General features: G+C 49.9%; 4 protein-coding genes across 8 annotated transcripts in view; 2 read left to right on the forward strand and 2 right to left on the reverse strand.

The window, feature by feature from the left end:
• Window positions 1–5,292, forward strand: part of Tesk2 (testis associated actin remodelling kinase 2) — a 104,287-nt gene extending 98,995 nt beyond the window's left edge. For both annotated transcript variants that reach the window (XM_059254804.1, XM_059254805.1), the window contains exons 6-11: window positions 1,273–1,355; window positions 2,236–2,320; window positions 2,549–2,632; window positions 2,841–2,927; window positions 3,356–3,473; window positions 3,747–5,292. In XM_059254804.1, the coding sequence (XP_059110787.1) occupies window positions 1,273–1,355; window positions 2,236–2,320; window positions 2,549–2,632; window positions 2,841–2,927; window positions 3,356–3,473; window positions 3,747–4,456 (1,167 nt within the window). In that variant the 3' untranslated portion in view covers window positions 4,457–5,292. The remainder of the gene's footprint in view (window positions 1–1,272; window positions 1,356–2,235; window positions 2,321–2,548; window positions 2,633–2,840; window positions 2,928–3,355; window positions 3,474–3,746) is intronic.
• A 41-nt stretch (window positions 5,293–5,333) lies between these two features.
• On the reverse strand, window positions 5,334–9,230 carry Toe1 (target of EGR1, exonuclease). The gene is made up of 8 exons (XM_059254811.1): window positions 9,019–9,230; window positions 7,918–8,060; window positions 7,791–7,831; window positions 7,555–7,651; window positions 7,293–7,451; window positions 6,806–7,065; window positions 6,446–6,608; window positions 5,334–6,366 (listed from the first exon to the last, which is right to left on the reverse strand). Exons 1-8 carry the CDS (start codon window positions 9,068–9,070, stop codon window positions 5,746–5,748), a joined length of 1,536 nt encoding a protein of 511 aa, XP_059110794.1. The 5' UTR covers window positions 9,071–9,230; the 3' UTR covers window positions 5,334–5,745.
• Window positions 8,873–21,124, forward strand: Mutyh (mutY DNA glycosylase). 4 transcript variants are annotated; one of them, XM_059254809.1, is made up of 17 exons: window positions 8,873–9,328; window positions 12,560–12,641; window positions 16,480–16,597; window positions 17,615–17,763; window positions 17,847–17,886; window positions 18,009–18,082; window positions 18,187–18,228; window positions 18,309–18,380; window positions 18,459–18,572; window positions 18,655–18,752; window positions 18,832–18,976; window positions 19,052–19,106; window positions 19,226–19,417; window positions 19,514–19,650; window positions 19,731–19,883; window positions 20,080–20,121; window positions 20,949–21,124. In XM_059254809.1, the coding sequence occupies exons 3-17, from the start codon at window positions 16,486–16,488 to the stop codon at window positions 21,072–21,074; spliced, it is 1,551 nt and encodes a 516-aa protein (XP_059110792.1). In that variant the 5' UTR covers window positions 8,873–9,328; window positions 12,560–12,641; window positions 16,480–16,485; the 3' UTR covers window positions 21,075–21,124. The 4 variants fall into 4 exon arrangements, with proteins under 4 accessions (XP_059110792.1, XP_059110789.1, XP_059110791.1 ...); XM_059254806.1 differs by having other exon boundaries at window positions 19,731–20,121; window positions 20,949–21,062; XM_059254807.1 differs by lacking the exon at window positions 8,873–9,328 and adding an exon at window positions 12,107–12,211 and having other exon boundaries at window positions 19,731–20,121; window positions 20,949–21,062.
• A 506-nt stretch (window positions 21,125–21,630) lies between these two features.
• On the reverse strand, window positions 21,631–23,159 carry Hpdl (4-hydroxyphenylpyruvate dioxygenase like). Its single transcript, XM_059256056.1, has one exon. It carries the CDS (start codon window positions 22,904–22,906, stop codon window positions 21,791–21,793), a length of 1,116 nt encoding a protein of 371 aa, XP_059112039.1. The 5' UTR covers window positions 22,907–23,159; the 3' UTR covers window positions 21,631–21,790.
• Between the last annotated feature and the right edge of the window lie 214 nt (window positions 23,160–23,373).

Raw genomic sequence — 23,373 nt, forward strand, 5'->3', positions numbered from 1 at the left:
CAGAAAAAACAAACCCAAATGGAATAAAGGGAAAATATGAAGAAAGATAAAAATGTAAAGGGGGTCTTCAAGCTTGCTAAGTCCAGGCTTATCCAGGTCACTTGTAGGTGACACATTTGGGAAAGGTTTGTTGCATAGTAGTACCAGGGGTAGGGATGTGGGAAGTGAGCCAGATCATACTTTTGGTGGATGGATGCTGGAGACTGAACCAAGAATCTCATGCAAGCTAAGCACATATTGTACCACTGAGAAATATCTTTGCTACTTAAGACCATGGTTAGTACTTAGAAAACAAGGAAATGGACTAGAGAGAAGGCTCAGCAGTTATGAGTATGTACTGCTTTCTGCAGAGGACCTGAGTTCAATTCCCAGCACATGTCAGATGGTTTACAACCATCTGTAACTCTATTTCCAAGGGAAGCAATACCCTCTTCTGGCCTTCACGGGTACCTGCACTCACATCATAACAGTAGCAAAATTATAATTATGAAGTAGGAATGAAAATCATTTTATAGTTTATGGTTGGGGTTACCACAACATGGGGAACTGTATTAAAGGGTCATAGCATTGGGAAGGTTGAGAACCACTGCTCTACAGAAAGAATAAGCATTTATTAGAATGGCTCACAGGCTGTTGTCCAGCTAGTCCAACAATGGCTGTCTACCAACACAAAGTCCAAGAATCCAGTGGCTGTTCAATCCACAAGGCTGTATGTCTCAGCTGGTCTTCAGTACATACCAGATTATCAAAAGAAATAGGTTCTAATGCCAGTGAAGGTGTGGACATGCCAGTGAGAATGAGGTCAAGCTTCCTACTTCCATGTCCTTTATATAGGCTGCAAGCAGAGGGTGTAACCCAGATTAAAGGTGGATCTTCCCACCTAAAAAAAGAGCTGGATTAAAAGTGGGTCTCCCCATTTGAAATTATTTAAGAAAAAGATCCCTCACAGGTATGCCCAGCCACTTGGGTTTTAGTTAATTCCAGATGTAGTCAAGTTGACACTCAAGAATAACCATCACACAGGTTCTCATTGTATACCCTGGCTAGCCTGGAACTCACTGCCTCCCCAGTGTTGAGGTTAAAGGCTGTGCCATCACACCAACCTCATTTGCTGTATTAAAGCCCCCAGTTTGGACCGTGGAACCAAGCTAAGTGTGTGATTTACCAAGAACCAGGACAAGATACTCTGGTAGGGAGACATGAGTAGTAACCTTATGGCTGGCTAATCCCTACTTCAAAGCTACCTTATTTTCTCCTCTTTGGGAACCCTAGAACTGCCTGATAAAGAGAGATGAAAACGGTTACTCTGCAGTGGTAGCTGATTTTGGCCTGGCTGAGAAGATTCCTGATGCTAGGTGAGTAACCCTAAAGGCCACAGGCAATGGTCAAAACTAAGGGGAAATCCAGCTTCCTTCCCAAGAGTCAGTACCTAGCCACAGCTCAAGTTCATTCCTTGACTCGACTCATCCAAGTCTATACCCACCCTTGGGAGCAACAAAACCCAACCAGATCTAGTTGTGTAGTCAAGCACAGCGGTACACACCTGTAAACTCAGTACTTTCAAGGCAGAGGCAGGAGGATTGTGGGAGCCCATTCTCGGGTTCCTCATGGCTTTACCCAGCAGGTCCGCATAGAGGATGATTAGACCACGGGCCTGAGTGCAGGTGTCTGAGATGGTCTGCACTTGGCTGTGCTGGGGGAGGAGGTCTTTTGCTCCACCCCTTGGCGTCTCTATAAAAACCCTGGGGCAGAGACAGTCTGGGCCTGTTGGAATAGGTTCCAGGCCCTCTCGAGGCTATTCTTTATTTTCTATCTGTTTATCTCCGCGATATTCTCCACAATAAATCCTTCTATCTAATATTTCCTGCTGCTCGCACTCAAGAAAACTCTGGGGAACTGTGGGAGTGGTTGGGTAAACGCCCCACAGAGGATCACTGCATGTTTGATTCCACTAAAGACTTTATGAGCCGCTGTATCAACCAACAAGGACTCAAGAGCTAGGGATACTGTAGCCCAGTTAGTATAGTGCTTGTATACACAAAGCCCTGAGAAAATTCTAACACCACACAAACTGGGTGGTGCATGCCTGAAATGCAGAACTCAGTAGGCGGCTGGAGGATCAATAGCTGGAAGTCATCCCCCATTATATATAGTTCAGGCTATGTGAAACCTTGTTTTATTTGGTCAATTCTCATTGTGCCAGTCGCCGGCAAGCTTTCTTCCTTTACTTCACAGTACAGGGAGTGAGAAGCTGGCTGTGGTGGGCTCACCTTTCTGGATGGCACCTGAGGTTCTCCGAGATGAGCCTTATAATGAGAAGGTAAGTCTGGAGATGTTAAGGCCTGATTATCCTTTGTGGCCCAAGTATGGATCTGTATCCTGCCTGCTAAATACAGGGCTAGCATCTGGCTGTTGTTAACCAGTGGGTGACTTGAATGGAATATGGGTAATGTAGCCCAGACCTAGGCTGTTGAGTGGGGGTGGGGCAGGGAAGACAATGCACTCCTTACTTCACTGAGAGGAAAACTGAGGTTTGACCACTTACCAGGCAGACGTGTTCTCTTACGGTATCATCCTCTGCGAGATCATCGCCCGCATCCAAGCTGATCCAGACTATCTTCCTCGCACAGAGGTGAGCTACCGGCATGGGACCAGCACCACAGGGATGGGGTTGTTTTGGTTAGGGAACTGTTTTATCCTTGGGTGGAGTTGCTGGAACTACTCTGTGGCTACTCTTGAGGCAGTTCCCAGCCTCGTCCAAGTAGGCCAGGATGAGTGTGTATGATTAATGACTTACTATTCATGTCCCTTGTACACTTCTCCACCTTACTCATCCACAGAATTTCGGGCTGGATTATGATGCTTTCCAGCACATGGTGGGAGACTGCCCCCCAGAGTTTTTGCAGCTCACCTTCAACTGCTGTAATGTGAGTGTCTTTCTTCACCTGGCTTTGGTCAGGTGCTGAGCCCTTTTCTTTTAAAGACTGTAGGGAAAGGCTACGAATTAGTCTCATAAGGGGCAGGGCATCATTTTCCCCAGATGTGTAACACCAACCATATTTCCTACTCTGGCCTATATAGGCTCTCCAGAATGCTCTGGACCAAAGGGAAAAAAAACAAAACTGCTTTGTATTTTCCAGCCCTCAGCCTGCAGGGTAGACCCATGGCTGTGCCCTGAGCATTGACCAAGCTTTGTCAGGCTTTATTTGTTGAACTATAGCAACAGCCAGTCCTAATGTAAGAGAAAACTTTAGTTACCCAACCTGAATCTTAAAAGATGCCAGAAACAGATTCAGATTTCATCTTTGGGGTGAAAGTGCAGAGCAGGGCTCATGGCTGGTGTGGATGCCTACAGATGGACCCTAAACTGCGCCCATCCTTTGAGGAGATTGGAAAGACCCTAGAGGAAATTATGAGCCGCCTACAGGAAGAAGAGTTGGAAAGGGAAAGGAAGCTGCAGTCCACAGCTAAAGGTAAGAGATTAGACCCAGATACCCAAACCTGACCCTGAAGAGAGAAGTGAGACTCTGAGATTCCCCTCTGGGGAAAGATCCTAGGTCCAGAAGTGGGAGGAGAGCGGTCATGGCCAATAAAGTAGTAGGCGGTCTTACAGTTGTGACCTGGCACATTGCTTCCCTCTTTTCTCATGGATAAAATGACAACTACCTACCTTGCTTTCCTTCATAAAAGTATAGTAAAGTGCTGCTTGTACTGACTGAGAGTAACACAAGCTTACTGTCCTTCAGGACTGTTGGAGAAAGTGTTCGGAGGGAAGCGACTGAGTTCACCGGATGACAAGATTCCCCCTAAGTCTCCACGTCCAAGACGTACTATCTGGCTGTCTCGAAGCCAGTCAGACATTTTCTCTCGTAAGCCTCCACGTACAGTCAGTGTCTTGGACCCCTACTACCGGCCACGAGATGGTGCTACACGTACCCCAAAAGTCAACCCTTTCAGTGCACGCCAAGACCTCAAGGGTGGCAAGATCAAATTCTTTGACCTGCCCAGCAAATCTGTCATTTCCCTTGTATTTGACCTGGATGCACCAGGGCCTGGAACTACGCCTCTGGCTGATTGTCAGGAGCCGTTGGCCATGTCTTCAAGACGGTGGCGTTCTTTGCCTGGTTCACCCGAGTTCTTGCGACAGGCTTGTCCATTTGTGAGCTGTGAAGAATCACTGTCTGATGGGCCTCCACCACGACTCAGTAGTCTCAAGTATGGAGTAAGAGAGATTCCACCATTCCGTGCATCTGCGTTACCAGCTGCTTCAGTCCACGAGGCCATGGATTGCTCCAACCCCCAAGAAGAAAACGGTTTTGGACTCAGGCCCAAGGGGACCAGCCTATGTGCTGAAGCTGCCTCTGAGATGGAGGTGGAAGAAAGGCCACAAATGGCTCCTGTCCACTTCTCTGTCTCTGGAATAAGCTTGCAAACCCAGGGAGAGCAGGATGGGTGAGGTGGGGGGAGGACTAGTTCCTGCCTCACCTTAGGGATGGACCTTTAGCTGAAATTGCTGGATCCCCTTGATGCGCAGCCAGGCTCTTCCCCTGGAGCCCACAAAGCAGGCAGGCCCAGAAAAGCCTGACTTAAAAATTGGGCTTTCAGTGCCCAATGGCTGTAATGGGAGGTGTTTCAATAGTTAGGGCCAACCTAATTCTAACCCTCTGAATCCAGCAAGGAGCGCTGGCTCCCACTGACAGCAGTACATGTCCTAGAACAAGGACCAGAGGACGTAGTTCCAGGCTGAGTTGGCAGGCAGCTGTGCAGCTATGAACCAGTTCCTCTCCCACCCTAGGTCTCTTGTGCCCATTCTGGGGCATATAAGCTACAGGATGGAAACTGGAGTTAACTAGGAGGCTGTAAAGGGCATGGCTGTTTCTCAGACCTGAAGACTGGGATGCTTCTTGCCAGTATGTCTAAGACACTTGAATAATTGCTGTTTGCACTTACTGTACGGTCAGACCACATCACTACATCTCTATGCAAGGGGGAGACAAGGCAATGTGGTGGTCAAGGATCTTTTAGCTAACCTATTCAAAGACCTTTCCAGTTGATTAATCTATTTTCATATTTATAAAGGAGTCTTAATGTTTTGCCTCAAGACTTTCAACCTTGGCGTTGGGAGTGGGGCTGGTTTTGTAGGCCCCAGGGCCTGCTCTATGTATGTGTCAACAGGTGATACAACCAGTAGTTAATGTATTATACTTGGACTGATTTTCTCCCTGCTATAGCTGGAGCTTTGGGAACAGTCTGTCCTTGAGGAGCCGCAATAAGAAATAACCAAAGAATGAACTTGGTCAAATATTTTCATAATTCATTTCTGTTGATTTTTTTTTTTTTTTTTTGTAAAACTTTTCCCAAGACACTTTCAGATTAAAAAATAAAGTTGATGTTGCAGGTGCTAATTAGCCTTATTTGTACCCTTGGGCCAGGCCTCTGTACAAAAGGAAATGTGAAGTACTCGTTGTACTTCACTATTGTTAACCTGCACAACAACTCTGTAGTACTTAAATAATGTGACATACACAGGATAACAACTCAACCTTTTTTTTTTTTTTTGAAATAGGGTTTTGCTGTATGGCTCTGGCTGACTTGGAATTCGCTATGTAGGCCATGAATTGTAGCAGTCCTCCTGCCTCAGCCTTCAGGGTACTGGGATGACAGACATGAGCCACTACACACTGCCAAACATCTCTTCCTACTCTCAGCTTCTCTCCCTAGGCTAGTACCAGGCAGATGTTTGGGTCAGCTGCTGCCCCAAGCCAGCTTCATTTTCTGGTTGTGGGCTTTGGAAGAACGGGAAAACTGGCTCTTGGCCACCGTGAGGGGCACAGTTTTGCCACTTAGATACACCTTGTTGTGACATTCAGGAAGCCAAGGTCCAGAACTGCAGAGTTGAGGTCCCTGGCTCAGTCCTACATAGGCCATCACATAACCTGTCATAAAGGCATCAAAACCAGCCCGATGCAATCCATCTCCAGGCCCAGGATTAGGACTGGCTTGACTCACTGGCAGTTCTGAGGCAGCCACCTCAGCTGTTTCAGAACTTGTTGCCTCACGCTCGACCACTAAGCCACTTTTGTGACCTTGCTGGGAGCCAAGCTGATCCCTAGTTTCACCCTCTGTCACTTTTTGCTCAATTTCTTCTGTCTTGAGGCTATCCTCACAGACCTGCTTTGTGGGAGGACCATCTTCAGCTTCCTCCAAGGTCTGTGCCCCTGGTTGGCTCAGCAAAGCCCTCTTCCGTCTGTCCTTCCGCCGACGCCGTCGACGCCTGTCCTCTGCCACAGCCTCATCAGTGTCAATGATAAGGTCAATATCATGTGACTGAGGACACTGAGGTCCTAGAGGGCACCAGCCATAAGCCTAGAGGTTGGAAAGAGGCTAAGAAGGGGTTCCACACATCAGAACCTCCCTTCCCCAAGAAATGGATGAATGCTCTCACCGAGAACTTGTCGCAGACGCCGCTGGTATGAGAACGAGGGTAGGTTACAGGGGACACACAGCAGCGGTAGTCAATGTGGCCTCTCATGCTAGATGGATAGCTGCAGAACTCCAGGGCAAGATGTGGGCTGCCAGCTGCCCGCTGCTTCCCATTTTCCCGCTCACTGCAACAGCGCAAGAGGGCATTGCTCCACTAGCATATAAGCTCCACGAGAACAGGGGGGTTTGTGTTTTGTTCACTGCTGAATCCTCAGCACCTAAAAACAGTGCCTGGCATACGGTAGGTACTTGATAAATAATCTTAAGTGAATGAAATAGGTTCATCCCAGGCCCCACCCCTTTCCCTCAACCATGTCCTCACCATTTCCGGAAAGCATATTCTAAGTAGGAAGCTACAAAGCGGGCATGAAACTCGGCAGCGTATTTGGTGTCATAAATGCCTGCTGGGAACATCTCACAGAGGTCAGCAGTGAAGGTTCCCAAGTTCTCAGGCAAGTGTGCGTAGAAGTTCTGGTACAGGAACACCAAGTCTATAAGGCCATTATGTAGCACCAGGGGCCGACGGGCCCGAATCAGTTCAAGGAACAGTGTCCGTACTGATTGGCTCTGGCTTTCATCTCCCTAGGGGGAAGGGAAGGACAGAATGCCCAGTCAGCCTCGTGTGCAGCACACCTGGAAAGGACTCCTTCATTATCTAACCCAATCTACCCTTTTTTGAACGTTTCCCCAGCCTTGTCACCAGGGACCCCAATATTCACAAGCAGATGTCCCCCAGGTGTTCAGCCTATGGAAGCAAGAAATAGGCCATAGAGAGCGCACACTGGAGGCTAGAGAAGCTGGAGTCCTACCTTGTCATTGCCCTTATGGTAGGGGATACCCTGAGCATACTGCCGGTTGAAATTGAAGCCATGCTGTACCAGGAACTGCACAGACTTCGGTTCTATAACATACTCCTCCATGCACAGGAGGGTGAGATTGAACACTTGGGTCAAATAACAATTTTCACCCTGAAAAACAAGGAGGAAAAAATTAGGAGGAAAACCTCAACATTCTCCAGCATCTCAGCTCTTCTGCCCCATGCCTGGCATCTGGGATGAGGGTAGCTCATACCTTATCTGGCTGCTGCTTGAAGCAGGCAAGGCCCAGAGACAGAACAGAACGGGTCCTGGCAGCATGACACACGGCCTTGTAACGTTCCTCGATGCACCTTAGAATGGGTTTGGGCACGGCAGTGGCTGAGTTAGTTTCACAAAGGACCCAAACTACCCAGGGCTGGGACTCCCTAACCCTGGATTGAGATCTACACACTTGTTAGAGCTGGGATTAAAGAAAAGGCATATACTTACTGGTTCAGCAAACTCTTCCTGTCCCCAAGTCCACTCAGCTCCTATGGATGAGTAAAGGACTGTAATTCTCCCCCACACCCATCAAACCCTTCACAACCACCTGCCCTCCCCATTTCCCCTGCCTCACCGTGTCCACAGCCACAAAGCTAGCTGTCTTTAAGGCCAGCAAGAGCGATGGCCATATCTCCTTGAAGTTGTCACTCTGTACATCCACCACAGGAACCCGTACTATAAACTCATCTGCAGATTTTGTGTTTTTGTTGACACCACCTAGGGAAAAGGAAAGTGATGGATTTTTTTTCTTTTTTTTTTTTCCTTCGGTTTTTCGAGACAGGGTTTCTCTGTGTAGCTTTGTGCCTTTCCTGGAGCACGCTTTGGAGACCAGGCTGGCCTCGAACTCACAGAGATCCACCTGCCTCTGCCTCCCGAGTGCTGGGATTAAAGGCGTGCACCTCCACCGCCCAGCTAAGAGATTTTTTTTTTTCGAGACAGGGTTTCTCTGTGTAGTTTTGTGCCTTTCCGAGTGATGGATTTTCATGTCCCCACAAGGTCCCAGTGGATCAGACACCAAGCTAGATGTAGAAAAGGGGTTGCCCACTGATAAGCTTTTCCCTAGAGATTTTGCATCCACCAGCTCTACACACAAGCTTTGGAATGGACAGTGCCCTAAATTTGGAAAGAGGACATCTGGGTCTTCCAGTGACTTTATGTGGGACTGGGAAATCACTTCCTTTTTTGCATCATAATCAGGAGAGAGGTGGAGTAGACAACCTTTGGGGGTTCTTTATCCTCTGAGCCTGTAATCCCCAGGACTTGGGAGGATGGAGTGAAGGACTTTGGAGTTTGAGGCCGGCCTGAGCTACAGAGCAAGACCTATTTCAAACACAGATCCCATAAAGCCACATACTCGTGGTGCCTCAACGATACAAGAGCGCTTCAAAGTTAGACCCACGCTCCACTCACCGTGGACGACTCCACACTTCCCTGGTGACATCGATTGACAATCGCCGGCTCGATCCAAACCACACCTCCCAACACGCCCTCACTGCTCCACAATCTAACTTTAGGGGCTTTGCAATTGCACGCGCTGCACACTGGGACTTGTAGTCTCCTATGAGATCTGTCGCAAGCAGAAGCGACAGGCCTGTCTCTAGAACTACCGGCCCGAGGCTTTTCCCTCCACAGGACCGCGTAGGCTTCTGTGGCTAAGCCCTGGGAAGCCACTCACCGTCAGAGGTCGTTGGAACTGAAGGCACACCGTCGACACTGTCGGCGGCCATGACGCCGCGCGCCCCGCGCCAGGCTTCTGTAGGTACGCGGAGACTTCCGCTTCGTCTCCCGGAGAGACTCCGGTCTAGGATGGGGCGGGATCTCGGCGTCAGGGTCCCGTAGGGGCAACTTCCGTTCGGAGTGGTCCGGCCGAGTGCGGAGCGCGGGCCTTGCGCGCGCTGAGTGTCTATTGGCTGAGCGTCCGGACAGAGCGAAGCCACGCCCCTTGGCGGGTTCTCTGGGGCTGCGGGTTGGAGACTGCGCACGAGGTAATTTATTTTTCTGCATGCTCTGGCGGGAACTTGGAACCTTTAAGTTACTGCCGATCTTTTCCTCTGTACAGCCCAGGGTTGGCATGGGTAGTGCAGGCTTCCCGGGGGTGGAGGAGAGAATGCCTCCTATGCTGAGCTAAACCATGCCTAGGAGCTCGGGAGAGATGGGCGCGCGGCACAGTAAAGGGTCTGAGCGTGGTCGTAACCCCAGAAAGACGGAGGAAGTGAGAGGCAGGAAGCGTTCTACAGGACGCGGGTAGATAGCTGGTAAAGCGACCAACTAGCAGGAACTCTTTTAAGATAATCCACACAAGTGATAATGTGCACTTGAGTTAAGGCTTTGATAGTAAGATAGCAAGGAAGAGCCAACTTCTTGTCTGAATTTGACCCTTGTCATAAGAGAGGTGCCTGGAACCACTCCCACCGTAGGGTGCGCTTACATCCTCTGGGACCACCGACCCGTATTTCCCCTTACTCAACTTTTTCGAGGTGGGGGTAGGGTGTCCTTTTACCCATGTGCTGCATTACCTGACCTCACTGAAAAAGGAATTTCCTTCGACTTTTCTCCCATCCAATTAATTCACTTAACACGTTATGTATTGTGTATAGTAAATATATTTGGCGCGGGCTCTGAGCAAACAGAAGAGACCTCTCATAGAAGTTTGTGCAGGGTTTTGTTCTTTTTTAAGCTAGGGTCTCAGCCAGGCCTTGGTGGAGTATGCCTTTAATCCCAGCACTCAGAGGCAGGCAGATCTCTTAAATTCAAGGCCAGCCTGGTTTAGAGAGTTCCAGAACAACCAGTAGCTACACATAGAAACCCTGCGTAGCCAAGGAGAAACGAAACAACAAAGAGATAAGGTCTCATATAACAAACTTTTTTTTTTTTTTGAGACAGGGTTTCTCCTTGTAGTTTTGGTGCCTTCCCTGGATCTCACTCTGTAGACCAGGCTGGCCTTGAACTCACAGAGATTCGCCTGGCTTTGCCTCCCAAGTGCTGGGATTAAAGGCGTGTGCCACTGCCGCCCATTGAACTTCTTTTAAAACAAGGACAAGAGCAACAGCCCTCAACCCCCACATCTGGAGTGCTGGGTTACAGGAGTGCACCACCACCCTGGTCTGTTTGGTTTTGTTTTTCAAGACAGGGCTTCTCTGTGTAGTCCTGGCTGTCCTGGAACTATATAGATCAGGCTGGTCTCAAACCTGGAGATCTTCCTGCCTCTGCCTCCCAAGTGCTGGGATTAAAATTGTGAGTCACTACCTCCAGGCATTTTTTTTTTAAGCTTGTTATTCTTTTTAATTATATGTATGTGTGTGGGCTTGTGCATGTGAGTGCAGATGCCCACAGAGGCCAGAGACATTTGATCCCTCCCTCCCCCAACACACATCCCACAACCCTCCAATCTCCCCACCCCTAGCCTGGGGCTGAAGTTACAGGTGGTTATGATCAGTCCAATATGGATTCTGGGAACACAATTCAGGAAGAGGCACTGAGCAGCGCCATGGGATCTGGAGACTGAATTGAACACAGGACTTCCTGTACCCTAGACAATCACTAACTGATCCATATCCCAGCCCAGAGTTGTGGGTTTGATTATTTTTTGTTTGTTTGTTTGTTTAATGTGTATGAGTATTTCATATACATACATACATACACACATACACACACACACACACACACACACCAGGGTCTCACTATGCAGTCTTGGCTGGCTCTGCCTCTCAAATGCTGGGACTAAAGGTGTGTGCCACCACCATACCTGGCCTTTTCTGTTGCAAGTAAACCAGGCAGCTGGAGCACAGTGAGAGGACAAGACCAGGGCACTGAGCCATAGACCTTCAGCGTGATACCGAGGGAATGACCAGAGAGCCTTCTAAGGGATAGCTTTGTGATTCACTCAACCTCCCCATCTTCTCTTACCTCATGCCCAACCACCCATCCCCTCTTCACTGCATTACAACGGCAATACCACAGGGCATCCTCCTCAGGGCTTGCCCACTACTTTTTTAGGATGGTCTTCTTTGTTTGAAACAGGGTCTCACTCTTACAGCTTTGGCTGGACTGGAACTTGCTGTGTAGACCAGATTAGTCTGGAATTCACAGAAATCTGCCTTCTAAGTGCCGGCATTAAAGAAGTGCCACCATCCACCAGGTCTCATAAAGATCTTAATCACTTCCTTTTGATGCTTTTATTGGGGGGTGGTTTTCAAGACTGGGTTTCTCTTGTGTAGCCCTGACTGTCCTGGAACTTAATCTGTAAACCAGGCTGGCCTCAAATTCAGAGTTTTACCTGCCTCTGCCTCCCTAGTGCTGGGGTTAAAGGCATGTGCCACCACCACCTGGCACATTTGTGCTCTTCCTAGCTGTTATACCCTTCACTTGTGTTAACTTTTTCTCTTTATGCCAACAGCTACTTCTTTTAAATATCTAATATACTTTATTATGTGTGCTGTTCACTGTCTGCCTCTGTTAGAGTATAAGCCCTCTTCTGGCTGTAGAGTTTGCTGAGTAAGGTTCGAGGGTCTCTGCAACCACCACAGCCAGCAGAGTGCCGTCCTTGGGAGACAAGGAGGTAGTTCGGTTCAACACAACTCAGTAGCTAGTGTTGGTGCAAATCTTGGAGTCTCACCCCGAGTAGTTATTTTAGGCATAGTTAAGCACAACACATTTATTTTATTTTACTGTTTATTTATTTTTAATGTGTGTTGTATATGTGTGTGACCACCATGTATAACCACCATCCATGCCATGGTCATCACGCTTGGCTGCAGGAACAAGAAAGATTTTCTGGTGATAATGACTTCACCCCATGTGCACAATAAAACTTAAGACATGACTACATCAAAAACCTTTGTAAAGTACATGTGAGAGCTTCCATAAAGGTGGGTTCTGTAGATTGACAAACTCACAATAAGGGTCTGAGGGAGGATTGCTTGTCGTCTTGGCTGCACAGATAGAGCAAAGGTCATTAGCCTTCTGGGTGGAAAACAAGCTATACATCTCTCTCTTTGAAGAGACACCTTGTGTGTTTAACATTCCTGGTTCCCCTGGTGCTTATCTGTGAGCACAAGGGCCTCTGTAGCACCCACACTGAGGTAAATTGGTTGGCTCACAATAGGCATTCCATAAATATTTGTTCAGGGAGTTATGGGAAGCCATTGAACAGTTCATATATGGAAGTGGGAAAAGAAAACCATGATCACTTCTGTCTTCTTTTGTGGTTCATATAGGCTAGGAGTGGCCTCAAACTGTTGAGCTGAAGATGACCTTGAGCTCCTGAACCTCCTGACCCTGTCAACACTGGGATTATAGGTACAAACACAGGATTATGCTGCGAATGCAATGATCGTGTCCTGGAAAGATTGCTTTCTTCTTCAGAGAACAGGCTGTAGGGGAGTTGTGAAAGTGAGTGTGGCAAAGGAAGGTGGTGATGAAGGGGAGGAGAGTGTGTCCTGTTTAGAGTATTGTAGAAGTAGGCTCCTAGGGAAAAGGTCGGGGGGCCTTCACATAGGCGGGAAGAAGACAGCAAATAGGTTGTATATTGTTCCCCCTGAAAGCGAAAGCGGGGTCATTTGGTGAAAATGAAGTGGTGAGTCCAGGTACTGGGGGAGAAGTTAAAACAGGTTTGGTAGGATTGCAGCACAGCTGGAGATGAGATCCAGTTGCTTAACCAGCCTCTGCTTCCTGAGCTGGAGTGGAAGTAATAGTTCCTGCCCCCAGAGCCATCAGGTGGAATGGACAACCCAGTAAAGCACTTTCTGGGGCTGAGCAGACAGTAAGCACCCACTCTAAGTGCTAGAGACTTTGTAAAAGCCCCTCCTCCATTTATTTTATGTTATTATTGTTTATTTTTAGTGTGTGTTGTGTATGTGTGTGAGCCCATCCACACCTGGTCATCAGGCTTGACTTCGGGCACCTTTATCTGTTCAGTCGTCCTGCTGTTCCCGGTTAGTAGTGTTTTGGCAATCAGAGAAAAGATAGCCAGGAGAACAGTCTGGCAGCGGTCAGCCAGATGTATTTTCTCATTTCTATTGGCCAGCCAGTTACGATTTCCTAGCCCATCTCTCTTCTCATTGATTTGCCATCTGCTCTCAGGCAAATCTTTTTTCTTCTTTTTCTTTTTTTTTTTTTTTTTTTTTGGTTTTTCGAGACAGGGTTTCTCTGTGTAGCTTTGCGCCTTTTCCTGGAACTCACTTGGTAGCCCAGGCTGGCCTCGAACTCACAGAGATCCGCCTGGCTCTGCCTCCCGAGTGCTGGGATTAAAGGCGTGCGCCACCACCGCCCGGCTATCTTTTTTCTTCTTTAATTCTTGTTTTCTCATTCCTGTGAAGTGAACGAGGTGACTATAATAGTCAGTCTAACCAGACAGACTTCTTCCTTACCCCACTCCTAGATACTCCATACAACCTTAGTCATATGTACCTGGTGGTGAGCATCTGGTGTATACAAGTGCTCTGCGGTCCTTGGCCCTCCGTGCCTGCCCCTTTGTTCTTTGTCTATTACTAGGCTGCCTGTATAATGATCCCCAGAATCCCTTGCTCATCTGTTTTTATGGCACCTTAGTCCCATAGTTGGCCAATACCAAACCCATGGGCATTATCTTAGTTACTATTCTATTGCTGTGAAGAGACACCATGACCAAGGCAACTTTTTATTTTATTTTATTTTTTATTTTTATTTTTTATTTTTTTTTGGCGTTTTGAGACAGAGTTTCTCTCTGTAGCTTTGGAGTCTGTCCTGGAACTCATTCAGGCTGGCCTCAAACTCACAAAGATCCACATAGCTCTGCCTCCTGAATGTTGGGATTAAAGGCACACACCACCACTCCCTGGTGCCCAAGGCAACTCTTATTTTTAGAAAAGCATTTACTTGGGGGCTTGCTTATAGTTTCAGAGGTTTAGTCCGTGGTCATCATGGTGGGAAGAGGACAGGCATGACACTGGGGCAGTGGCTGACAACTTTGCATCCTGATCCAAAGGCAGCAGAGAGGGAGGGGCGAGGGGAGGAGACTGCCCTGTCTTGGGCTTTTTAAAACTCAAAGCCCACCCCCAGTGACACACATGCTGCAACAAGGCTACACCTCCTAATCCTTCCCAAACAGTTCCACCAACTGGGACCAAACATTCAAACATATGAGCCTATGGGGATTATTCTCATTCAGACAACCACAGGCATCTTGAAAGTGCTTAAGAAAAGATAGACACACAGGTGTAGTTATGCACATGTACAGTCCCAGTACTTGAGAAGTACTGATAGGAGAGTGTATTGTGACTTTCTAAAGGAACTGAGCTGCCCCGGCAGCGGTGGCGGCGGCATACGCCTTTAGTCCCAGCACTCGGAGGCAGAGGCAGAAGGATCTCTGTGAGTTCAAGGCCAGCCTGGTCTACAGAGCAAGTTCCAGGACAGGCTCCAAAGCTATACAGAAACTCCTGTCTTGAAAAAAACAAAACAAAATAAAGGAACTGAACTGACAGAATGAATTTATTAAAAGGGGATTTATTAGAGTAGCTTACAGGCTGTGGTCTGAGAAGTTCAGCAATAGCTGTTCCTGGTGGAAAGGCCAAGAATCTGGTAGTTGTTCAGGAGACTGGATGTCTCAGCCATCCTAATCTGCGCTGAAGTCACCCAGGAATTTCTAGAGATTGTCGTTCTTCAGTCCATGCTGGACTCTTGAAGTAGGTTCTGATACCGGGAAAGAATGCCACAACAACAGGTAGATAAACTCGCCAGCAAGAGTGAGGGCAAGCAGGCAAAAAGCAAAGGCTTCTGCCTCCTTGTCCTACTGTGTGGATTGCCACCAGAAGGTATGTTTTCCCATGTCATATGATCTGTCCTGGTTAGGGTTTTTAATTGCTGTGAAGAGACACCATGACCACACAGCTCTTGTAAAGGAAAACATTTAATTGGGGCTGGCTTACAGTTCAGAGGTTTAGTCCATTATCATCATGGCGAGAAGCATGGCAGCAGACATGGTGCTGGAGAAGGAGTTGAGAGTTCTACATCTTGATCCGCAGGCAACAGGAGGCAACTGTGTGCCACACTGAGTATAGCTTGAGCATAGGAGAACGCAAAGCCCACCCCCCACCCCCAGTGACACACTTCCTTCAATAAGGCCACACTTACTGCAGCAGAGCCACACTTTCTAATAGTGCCACCTCCTCTGGGGGCCATTTACTTTCAGAACGCCACATAATCCAATCAAGAAAATCCCTCAGCTGAGCAGTGGTGGCGACACCTTTAATCTCAGCACTCAGGAGGCAGAGGCAGGCTGCGCTCTGTGAGTTTGCAGCCAGCCTGGTCTACAGAGCTAGTTCTAGGACAGCCAGGGCTACACAGAGAAACCCTGCCTTAAAAAAAAAAAAAAAAGAAGAAGAAGAAGAAGAAGAAGAAGAAAATCTTTCACAGCATGCCCAGCTGCTTGGACTTTAGTTGATTCCAGATGACAACCAAGGTTAGGCATCACAGGACCAGAGGTGTGAAGCCAGCCCAGGCTACATAGTGAGACCCTGTTTCAAAAGACAAAAACAGGGCTGGAGAGATGGCTCAGTGTGGTGGTTTGAAAGAAAATGGCCCCCAAAGGGAGTGCACTGTTAGGAGATGTGGCCTTGTTGGAGGAAGTGTGTCACTGTGGGGACAGGCTTTGAGGTCTTTTTCTCATCCAGCTTCACTCAGTGTGACAATTGTTGCCCGCAAGATGTAGGACTCTCAGTTCCAGCACCACATCTGCCTGCATGCCACCATGCTCCTGGTCATGATAATGGACCGAACATAGCGAGCCATCCCAATTAAATGTTTATTTATAATAGTTGCTGTGATCATGGTGTCTCTTCACAACAATAAAAACCCTGAGACACTCAGCATTTTAGAGCACTTTCTGTTCTTATAGCCGAATTCAGTTCCCAGAATGCATATGGCAGCTCACTAACAGCTGTAAGCACAGTTCCAGAGGATATGACACCCTCTTCTCGCCTCTGAGGGTAGCACATGATACATATATGCATGCATGCAGACAAAAGACAAAAAAAAAAAAAGGAAAAAGAAAAGCTGGACATTCTGAGTGATTTGGGGAGAGGTGGCTATAATTCCTGCAGAACTCTCAAGATTCAGCCTCATCATGGCTGATCACATTGGCTACATCTGTCTCTTCCAGGTTATCATGAAGAAGCTACGAGCATCTGTAAGGAGTCACAGAAAGCCACTAGCCAACCACGAGAGAAGGAGAAAATGTGCCCTTAGCAGTAGCCAGGCCACACCCTCTGCCCCTGATGGTAAGGAACTGGCCCTTGCCAGAGTGTCAAGGGACTGGTTTTGCTGGCCATACAAGAGGGCAGATTCAGGCTTGCAGTGTACCGAGGAATTAAGCTAATTCTGACTGTGTTGCTGTGTAACTTTAGACCAAGTGCTCTGGGTGTTTTCTTAACAGTAGAATGGAACAATTTCATCCATACATTCTTCACTGTTGTGTGGCTTTCATGGGATCAAATGAGTATATAATCCTGAATGTGTTTTGAAAATAGGAAAGCACCTTGCATGGGTACTTATTCTGCCTAACTAAAAGTATTGAGTTTTCATTTGTGGTCCAGAGAGAACAAAGACACTCTGACCAGAAATTTGGCCAAGGCTACACGTAACTAGAACTCTGATGTGGTTGTAGCTCTGAAGGTTGAGTGAGATTTGGGTAGGAGAAGCCCTGAGTGGGAGCAGGTTACTACTACAGGTTGCTATGCCCTGGGTCCCTGATGAACCTGGACAAAAGTGATCCCCAAAGGGGCCCGCAGGATGATTCAGTGGAAAAAAGCTTTTGCCACACAAACCTAATGACCTAAGTTTGATCTCCAGGACCCATGGAAAGGCAGAAGGAGAGAACCAACTCTGAGAACGCTGTCTTCTGACCTCCATGTGCTCACGTGGCATGCATGCCCACACATTCACATCATGCATGCACAATAATAATGAAATAAATATTAAATACTGAAGAGCCAGGGGTGGTGGTCACCCTTGTAATCCCAGCACTTGGGAGGTTGGGACAGGAGGATTAGGAGCTCTAAAGCTAGCCTTGGCTACACAGCAAGTTTGAGGCCATCCTGTTGAGGCCCTGCCTCAGAAAACTGAAAAGGATTGCTGGAGAGACATCTTAGCTGTCGGGCAGTTTACAGCTGCCCAGGACTCCAGCTCTAGGAAGTCACATACCTCAGATACACACGCACGAGCACTTAAAGATAATTCTTAAGAAAGGGTGGGGTGGGGTGAGGGGGTCATTCCGAAGTGTCCTGGCTGTCCTGCAGGCCAGGCCAAGCAGAAGAGAGAAGAGTTACTGCAGGCCTCTGTCTCCCCGTACCATCTGTTCAGAGACATGGCCGATGTCACGACTTTCCGAAGGAACTTGCTCAGCTGGTATGACCAAGAGAAGCGGGACCTACCTTGGAGAAGATGGGTAAGTGGGACAGGGACAGTGGGCTGGGAAGCTGGCACTTAGCTCCTTCGATATTAAGCTTTCACCTGTGGTTTTATTGACAGGTCAAGCAGGAGGCCAATTTGGACAGGCGAGCCTATGCTGGTCAGTATAGAACTGGGCTGCTTTGCCTGGAAGTCCGTGGGTTTAGGGGTTATGCTCAGGTTTGGGGTTAGGACCAGGAGCCAGGGTAAGTTGCAGAACCTCATGTTAACCCCCTTCCCCAGTGTGGGCGTCAGAGGTTATGCTGCAGCAGACCCAGGTTGCCACAGTGATCGACTATTATACCCGATGGATGCAGGTGATGCCAGGGAGGGAGGGGAGAGTTGGCTGGACCCTGGAAAAGGCTTCCTCTGCCACCCTCATCCTTAACCTTATCTCTTTTTGCCTGTCTCGGGTCTCCAGAAGTGGCCAACACTCCAGGACCTGGCCAATGCTTCCCTGGAGGTGAGCCACCCCTGGATAGGGGGAATAGAAACAACTGGGAGAACTACCCCTGATCTTTGACCTCTGACCCCCACCTACAGGAGGTGAACCAGCTTTGGTCTGGCCTGGGCTACTATTCTCGAGGCCGTCGGCTGCAAGAGGGAGCTAGGAAGGTAAATGGACAATGCACTGAAGAACAGGAGGCCGGCGGCCTCAGGTGTCTTAAAACTCAGCCTTCCTACTCCAATCAGGTGGTGGAGGAGCTGGGAGGTCATATGCCACGGACAGCAGAGACCCTGCAGCAGCTCCTGCCTGGCGTGGGGCGGTACACAGCCGGAGCCATTGCTTCGATTGCCTTTGACCAGGTTAGGCCGCACGTCACCTTTATTTAATGTGTACACCCCCTTCCTCCAAGTCCAGTCTGACTCCCAGGCCCCTCTGTGCCAGGTAACTGGTGTGGTGGATGGGAATGTTTTACGGGTGCTGTGCCGTGTCCGTGCCATTGGTGCCGATCCCAGCAGCACCCTTGTCTCTCATCACCTCTGGTAAGGTACTGGGCTGATGGGAAATTGGGAAGGGTCTGTTCAAAGGGTTCTTGCTTGTAGTAGTGTTCCTTACGTCTAGGAGCCTAGCTCATCAGCTAGTGGATCCAGCCCGGCCTGGGGACTTCAATCAAGCAGCCATGGAGCTGGGGGCCACAGTCTGTACCCCGCAGCACCCTCTCTGCAGCCGGTGCCCTGTGCAGAGCCTGTGCCGGGCATACCAGCGGGTGAGCCTCCAGAGGAAGAGGTAGGGTGCCCTAGTGAATGACCCTTGCCCTGTGACACCCTCCTCCATCTCTCAGGTGGAGCGGGAACAGCTCTCAGCCCTGCCAGGCAGTCCTGATGTAGAGGAGTGTGGTAAGCGCCAGCCCTGACCCCAGCCTTGACCCCAGCCTGCCCTCCTGGGACTAATCCTCCCCCTGGGCTAGGCACCTAAGGCCACTTGGCCTGAACAGAGTTCGGATCTTTGTTTCCAGCTCTCAAGACTAGACAGTGCCAGCTTTGCCTACCTCCCACAAAACCCTGGGACCCCGCTCTGGGAGTGACCAACTTTCCTCGAAAGGCCAGCCGTAGGCCTCCCAGGGAGGAGTACTCTGCCACTTGTGTTCTGGAGCACCCCAGAGCCACTGGGAGTCCCCTCATCCTGCTGGTCCAAAGGCCTAACTCAGGTACCCGAATATGGGGATTGGAGGGCAGTGTCCTAGCAACAGAGCGGAATAGAAGGGGCAGTAGAAGAAGCTGACCCTGTATCCGGCTGCCGTCAGGTCTGCTGGCGGGACTGTGGGAGTTTCCATCTGTCACCTTGGAGCCCTCAAAACAGCATGAGCACAAAGCCCTTCTGCGGGAGCTGCAGCGCTGGTCTGGACCCCTCCTGGGCGCTCGTCCCCAGCACCTGGGGGAGGTAGGTTGGCAAGGGTGCCAGGAAAGAGGGCTTTCGTGTTCACATTCACAGACAGAACTGGCCCGTCTCTTCTCCCCCAGGTGATCCACGTCTTCTCTCACATCAAACTGACGTATCAAGTGTATAGTCTGGCCCTAGAAGGACACACCCCAGTGGCCCCCACACCTCCTGGCGCTCAATGGTTGACTTGGGAGGAATTCCACAGTGCAGCTGTCTCCACCGCCATGAAAAAGGCACCACTTTGTTGTCTCTTCTTGTGTGTCTCTTACGTGTTTTACATGAACCTACTGCTGTATAAACGGGAAGGAAATGTGTATTTTAAACAAAATTGCAGGGGCCGACCACAGGCTGGGGTGGAACTCAGGGTATTGGTTCTTTCTGGAGAAGGTGCCAGCCCTGTCTCCTTCTCTCCACCTCCATCTTGGCTAGGTGTTCCACGTGTATGAGGATCATCGGCGAGGGACCCGCAAGGTGAGTCTCAGAGGCTCGTCCTGTCATCTTCTCCCAAGCCTGCCTGTGGGGGCAGAGGGACTGTTTGTGAACTGGGGACTGATTGTACAGTGAGAACTGTAGGGTAGGGGACATGGACAGATTAGTGTGGGTGCTGGTGTCACAGGTATGTGAAGTATCTGCTAGGTTTTGTGGGAGCCATCTGTGAGACAAGGAGCAGGAAAAGCTGCTTGATGAAAATAACTCCTAATTTGGGTCCTAGAAAAAGATTTTTATTATTTTTAATTATGTATGTGTGTGTGTGTGTGTGTGTGTGTGTGTGTGTGTGTCTATGTGTGGGTATATGTACATTGAATGCAGTACCCATAGAGGCCAGAAGAGGGCATTGGATCATCCTCTGGAGTTGATGTTACAGGTGCTTGTGAACCATGCAGCATATGTATTGGGTCCCCAACTCGGGTCCTCTGCTTAAATAATCTTAACCCTGAGCCATCTCCCCACCCCTCACTCACACTGTGTAGCTGAAGATGAAGATGTCCTTAAACTTCTGATCCTCCCTCATGATGGGATTATAGGCATGTGCCTGTCATACCCAGTTCTATCCAACACTAGGACTCAAACCTAGGGATTTATGCGTGTTAGGCAAGCCCTCTATCAACTGAGCTATGTCCCCAGCCCCAGCTTCGCATCTTAGCAAGTTTTCTTGGGCATCTTTTAGAGAGTTGACTAAAGGGGTTGGTACTTGAAGGCAAGTGGAAAATTCTACAGCATTATAGGCTGGATTAGTAGAGCAGGCACGAGATTTCCCGATGTGTACTCATTACTTCCCATCTTTGGATTTTGCACAGGGTTCTAAAAGGCCCCAGATGTCTACTCCATCAAGCCGGAAAAAACCTAGCCGGGGCCAGCAAATCCTGGATAGTTTCTTTCAGCCTCGTATTCCCACAGACACACCCAACAGTACAGCCCAGTGATTCCCCCAGGAAGCCTACCCCAAATCCAGTCTTAATAAAATGCTTATTTTTGTAGTCCTTTTGGAGAACATTCTACACTTTCTCTAGCCCTTCACTTAGTTTTGCAAGACTCAGAAAACGGTAAAGTCAGCTTGGTTCTGACTTCCCCTGGCTGAGCTCCCAGACAGCCCTGGAGGCTGGAGGCATTCTGACCAGTGTTCTTACCCAGCAAAGAGTTAGGGCAGCTCCTGGGAGCACCTGTCGGTGGCTGACATCCAATGCTCCCATTCTGGGTCTCAGGTAAGCTCCGACTGGAGCCGGAGCACCATCATAGAGCAGGTGGCTAGGCTAACCATGACCTAGTCCGTCTGCACCTGCAGCCCTTGCTCCCTAGGGAGGTCAGCATAGACGAGGGTTGGTATTAAATTCCTTCCTCAGAATCATTGATCACAAGACCTGAAGGGTGGATGGGAAGGAAATGCAGTAAAGACACAAAGGCTCCAGAGGGTTGTCTTATGACCTCATTCCTTTATTCTTTACATTACCTAGATGTGTTGTTTTAAATCCCATCTCTTTGGAGTCCAGTAAGAGACGCTAGAATTGGCAGGTACTGGTTGAAACAAAGACCCCCACCTGGCCAGAACGGATGGCCTTTATTTGGGGTGTGGCCCTGTGGAGGTGTGTCAGTTCCAGTAGGCCTGTGCTGCACTCCTCAGAGCACCTGGGATCCTGCCGGATTATGCTCCCTGGGCCCTGGCAGCTTCCTCTTGCACGGACTGCCATAGTGCCCGGATGTTGTTCTGGCCAAAGCCTGTGGCTCCCTGTCTCTGAATCAGCTCCAGAAAGAAGGTGTCCTCAGTGAAGAGGGACTTGGTGAAGACCTGAAGCAAGAACGTGTCTTTGTCGCCATCTAGTAGAATTCCCTGCCGTTCTAGAAGGCTAGGCTTGTGCCCTGCAGCTACGATTTGTTCCTCTTTGCCGGGCTGCTGGTAGTAAGCTTCAGGAGGGGTCAGGAGCTGACCTCCTGCCTTCGCCACCCCCTCAGAAGCTTCCATGATGTTGGGAGTGTACAGTCCTACGTGCTGCAGACCTGGCCCCTGGTGCCGGGCTAGAAATTGCTCTACCTGGTCTTGTATGTTGGTGGGTCCCGGCAGGGACTCTGCCAGTACGAGGGTGGGGACTGTGCTGTCAGGTGGGATCTGCAGGGCAGTAAGCCGTAATCCCCCTCGCCCAGACCCTGCAGCCACCTCGAGGCCCAGCTCCGGATCCTCACCTGGGCTCAGCGGCAAGTGACGAAACCCTAGGCAGTCCTGGAACCAACGCCTAAGTGTAGGGGAGCTGCCAGAGGTGCAGGCCAAGGTCAAGTGGTCCACGTGGCTGACCCAGGGAGGGCCAGGTGTGCAAGGCAGCGGTCTGAATCCGGGCAGGAAGGATCCTCCATAGCCAGCACGCTGCAGCAACGTAAAGCTAAGGTTACCAACCGGAGAGCTGACCACCGTGTAGATGGCTGTGCCCTGTGCATCCCTCACACTAGTGGGTGGTACCGGCACGTCGCAGCCCTGTGCGGCCAGCGCCCGGGCGGCACCGCCCACATCCTCCACGTCGAAGCACAGGTTCGTGGCGCTGGGCACCGAGTGATGCGGATCCAGGCCATACAGTGGCTCCCCCGGCCCCGAGCCCTCGTTCACTAGAAAGACAGCGTCTCCGCTGCGCAGGGCCAGCTGTCTCCAGCCGCCTGCTTCCCGCACCGCCAGGGGCTGGAAGCCGAAGAGGCGGTGGAGGTCCTTCGCTAGCGGCTGCCCGGCAGGCACATGGAAAGCGACATGGCACAGACGGCGGGCGTGCGCAGCCATGGCGAGCCCAATGGCCAGCCACCCGGCCCTGTCCTTCTGGGGCCGCTCACTTGTTTAAAACTCCAAGACTCTCGGTCCCCGACTAGTTGTTGGAAGCCGGTGGAGTCCAGGTCTGCCCGAAGAGCGCGTTCCTTGGTCTTTTCTGGGCCCGGGTCACAGCCAGACCTTGGGGGATTGATCCTCTCTGCAGCGCAACCTCAACCAGAAGGCGGCTGAGGACCAGAGCCTCTGCAGAGGGGTAAAATGTATGAGAACCACGCGGGCGCTGAGCGCCGCGGACCGGAGGTCGGGGTGGAGCCTGAGACTCCGCCTCTGACACGCCCTCTCGCCCAGAGCCGCTCTCCTTGGGTACAGCCTGGACGAAGGGCAGTTTCTTCCCAGGGCCTTGGACCAGGTCACACCCTTGGCACTGAGCCTCCCCTTCTGGGGCCTGGGAAGTCACAATAGCCACCTTCACTCGGTGCCAG

The sequence above is a fragment of the Peromyscus eremicus genome, chromosome 2 (genome assembly GCF_949786415.1).
Source record: "Peromyscus eremicus chromosome 2, PerEre_H2_v1, whole genome shotgun sequence".
In the NCBI taxonomy this organism is placed as follows: Eukaryota; Metazoa; Chordata; class Mammalia; order Rodentia; family Cricetidae; genus Peromyscus; species Peromyscus eremicus.

What these genes read in the sequence shown, in the direction of transcription:
- Hpdl (XM_059256056.1), bottom strand. Translation starts at nt 22,906, where the DNA reads ATGGCTGCGCACGCCCGCCGTCTGTGCCATGTCGCTTTCCATGTGCCT.
- Mutyh (XM_059254806.1), top strand. Translation starts at nt 16,486, where the DNA reads ATGAAGAAGCTACGAGCATCTGTAAGGAGTCACAGAAAGCCACTAGCC. An exon ending in TGGCCAATGCTTCCCTGGAG is followed by an intron (nt 18,229 to 18,308) that starts GTGAGCCACCCC and finishes CCCCACCTACAG; the next exon opens with GAGGTGAACCAGCTTTGGTC. An exon ending in GGTCCAAAGGCCTAACTCAG is followed by an intron (nt 19,418 to 19,513) that starts GTACCCGAATAT and finishes GGCTGCCGTCAG; the next exon opens with GTCTGCTGGCGGGACTGTGG.
- Toe1 (XM_059254811.1), bottom strand. Translation starts at nt 9,070, where the DNA reads ATGGCCGCCGACAGTGTCGACGGTGTGCCTTCAGTTCCAACGACCTCT. An exon ending in AGTTCCAACGACCTCTGACG is followed by an intron (nt 8,061 to 9,018) that starts GTGAGTGGCTTC and finishes CCTTTTCCCTAG; the next exon opens with GTGGTGTCAACAAAAACACA. An exon ending in GCGTCTGCGACAAGTTCTCG is followed by an intron (nt 6,367 to 6,445) that starts GTGAGAGCATTC and finishes TCCAACCTCTAG; the next exon opens with GCTTATGGCTGGTGCCCTCT.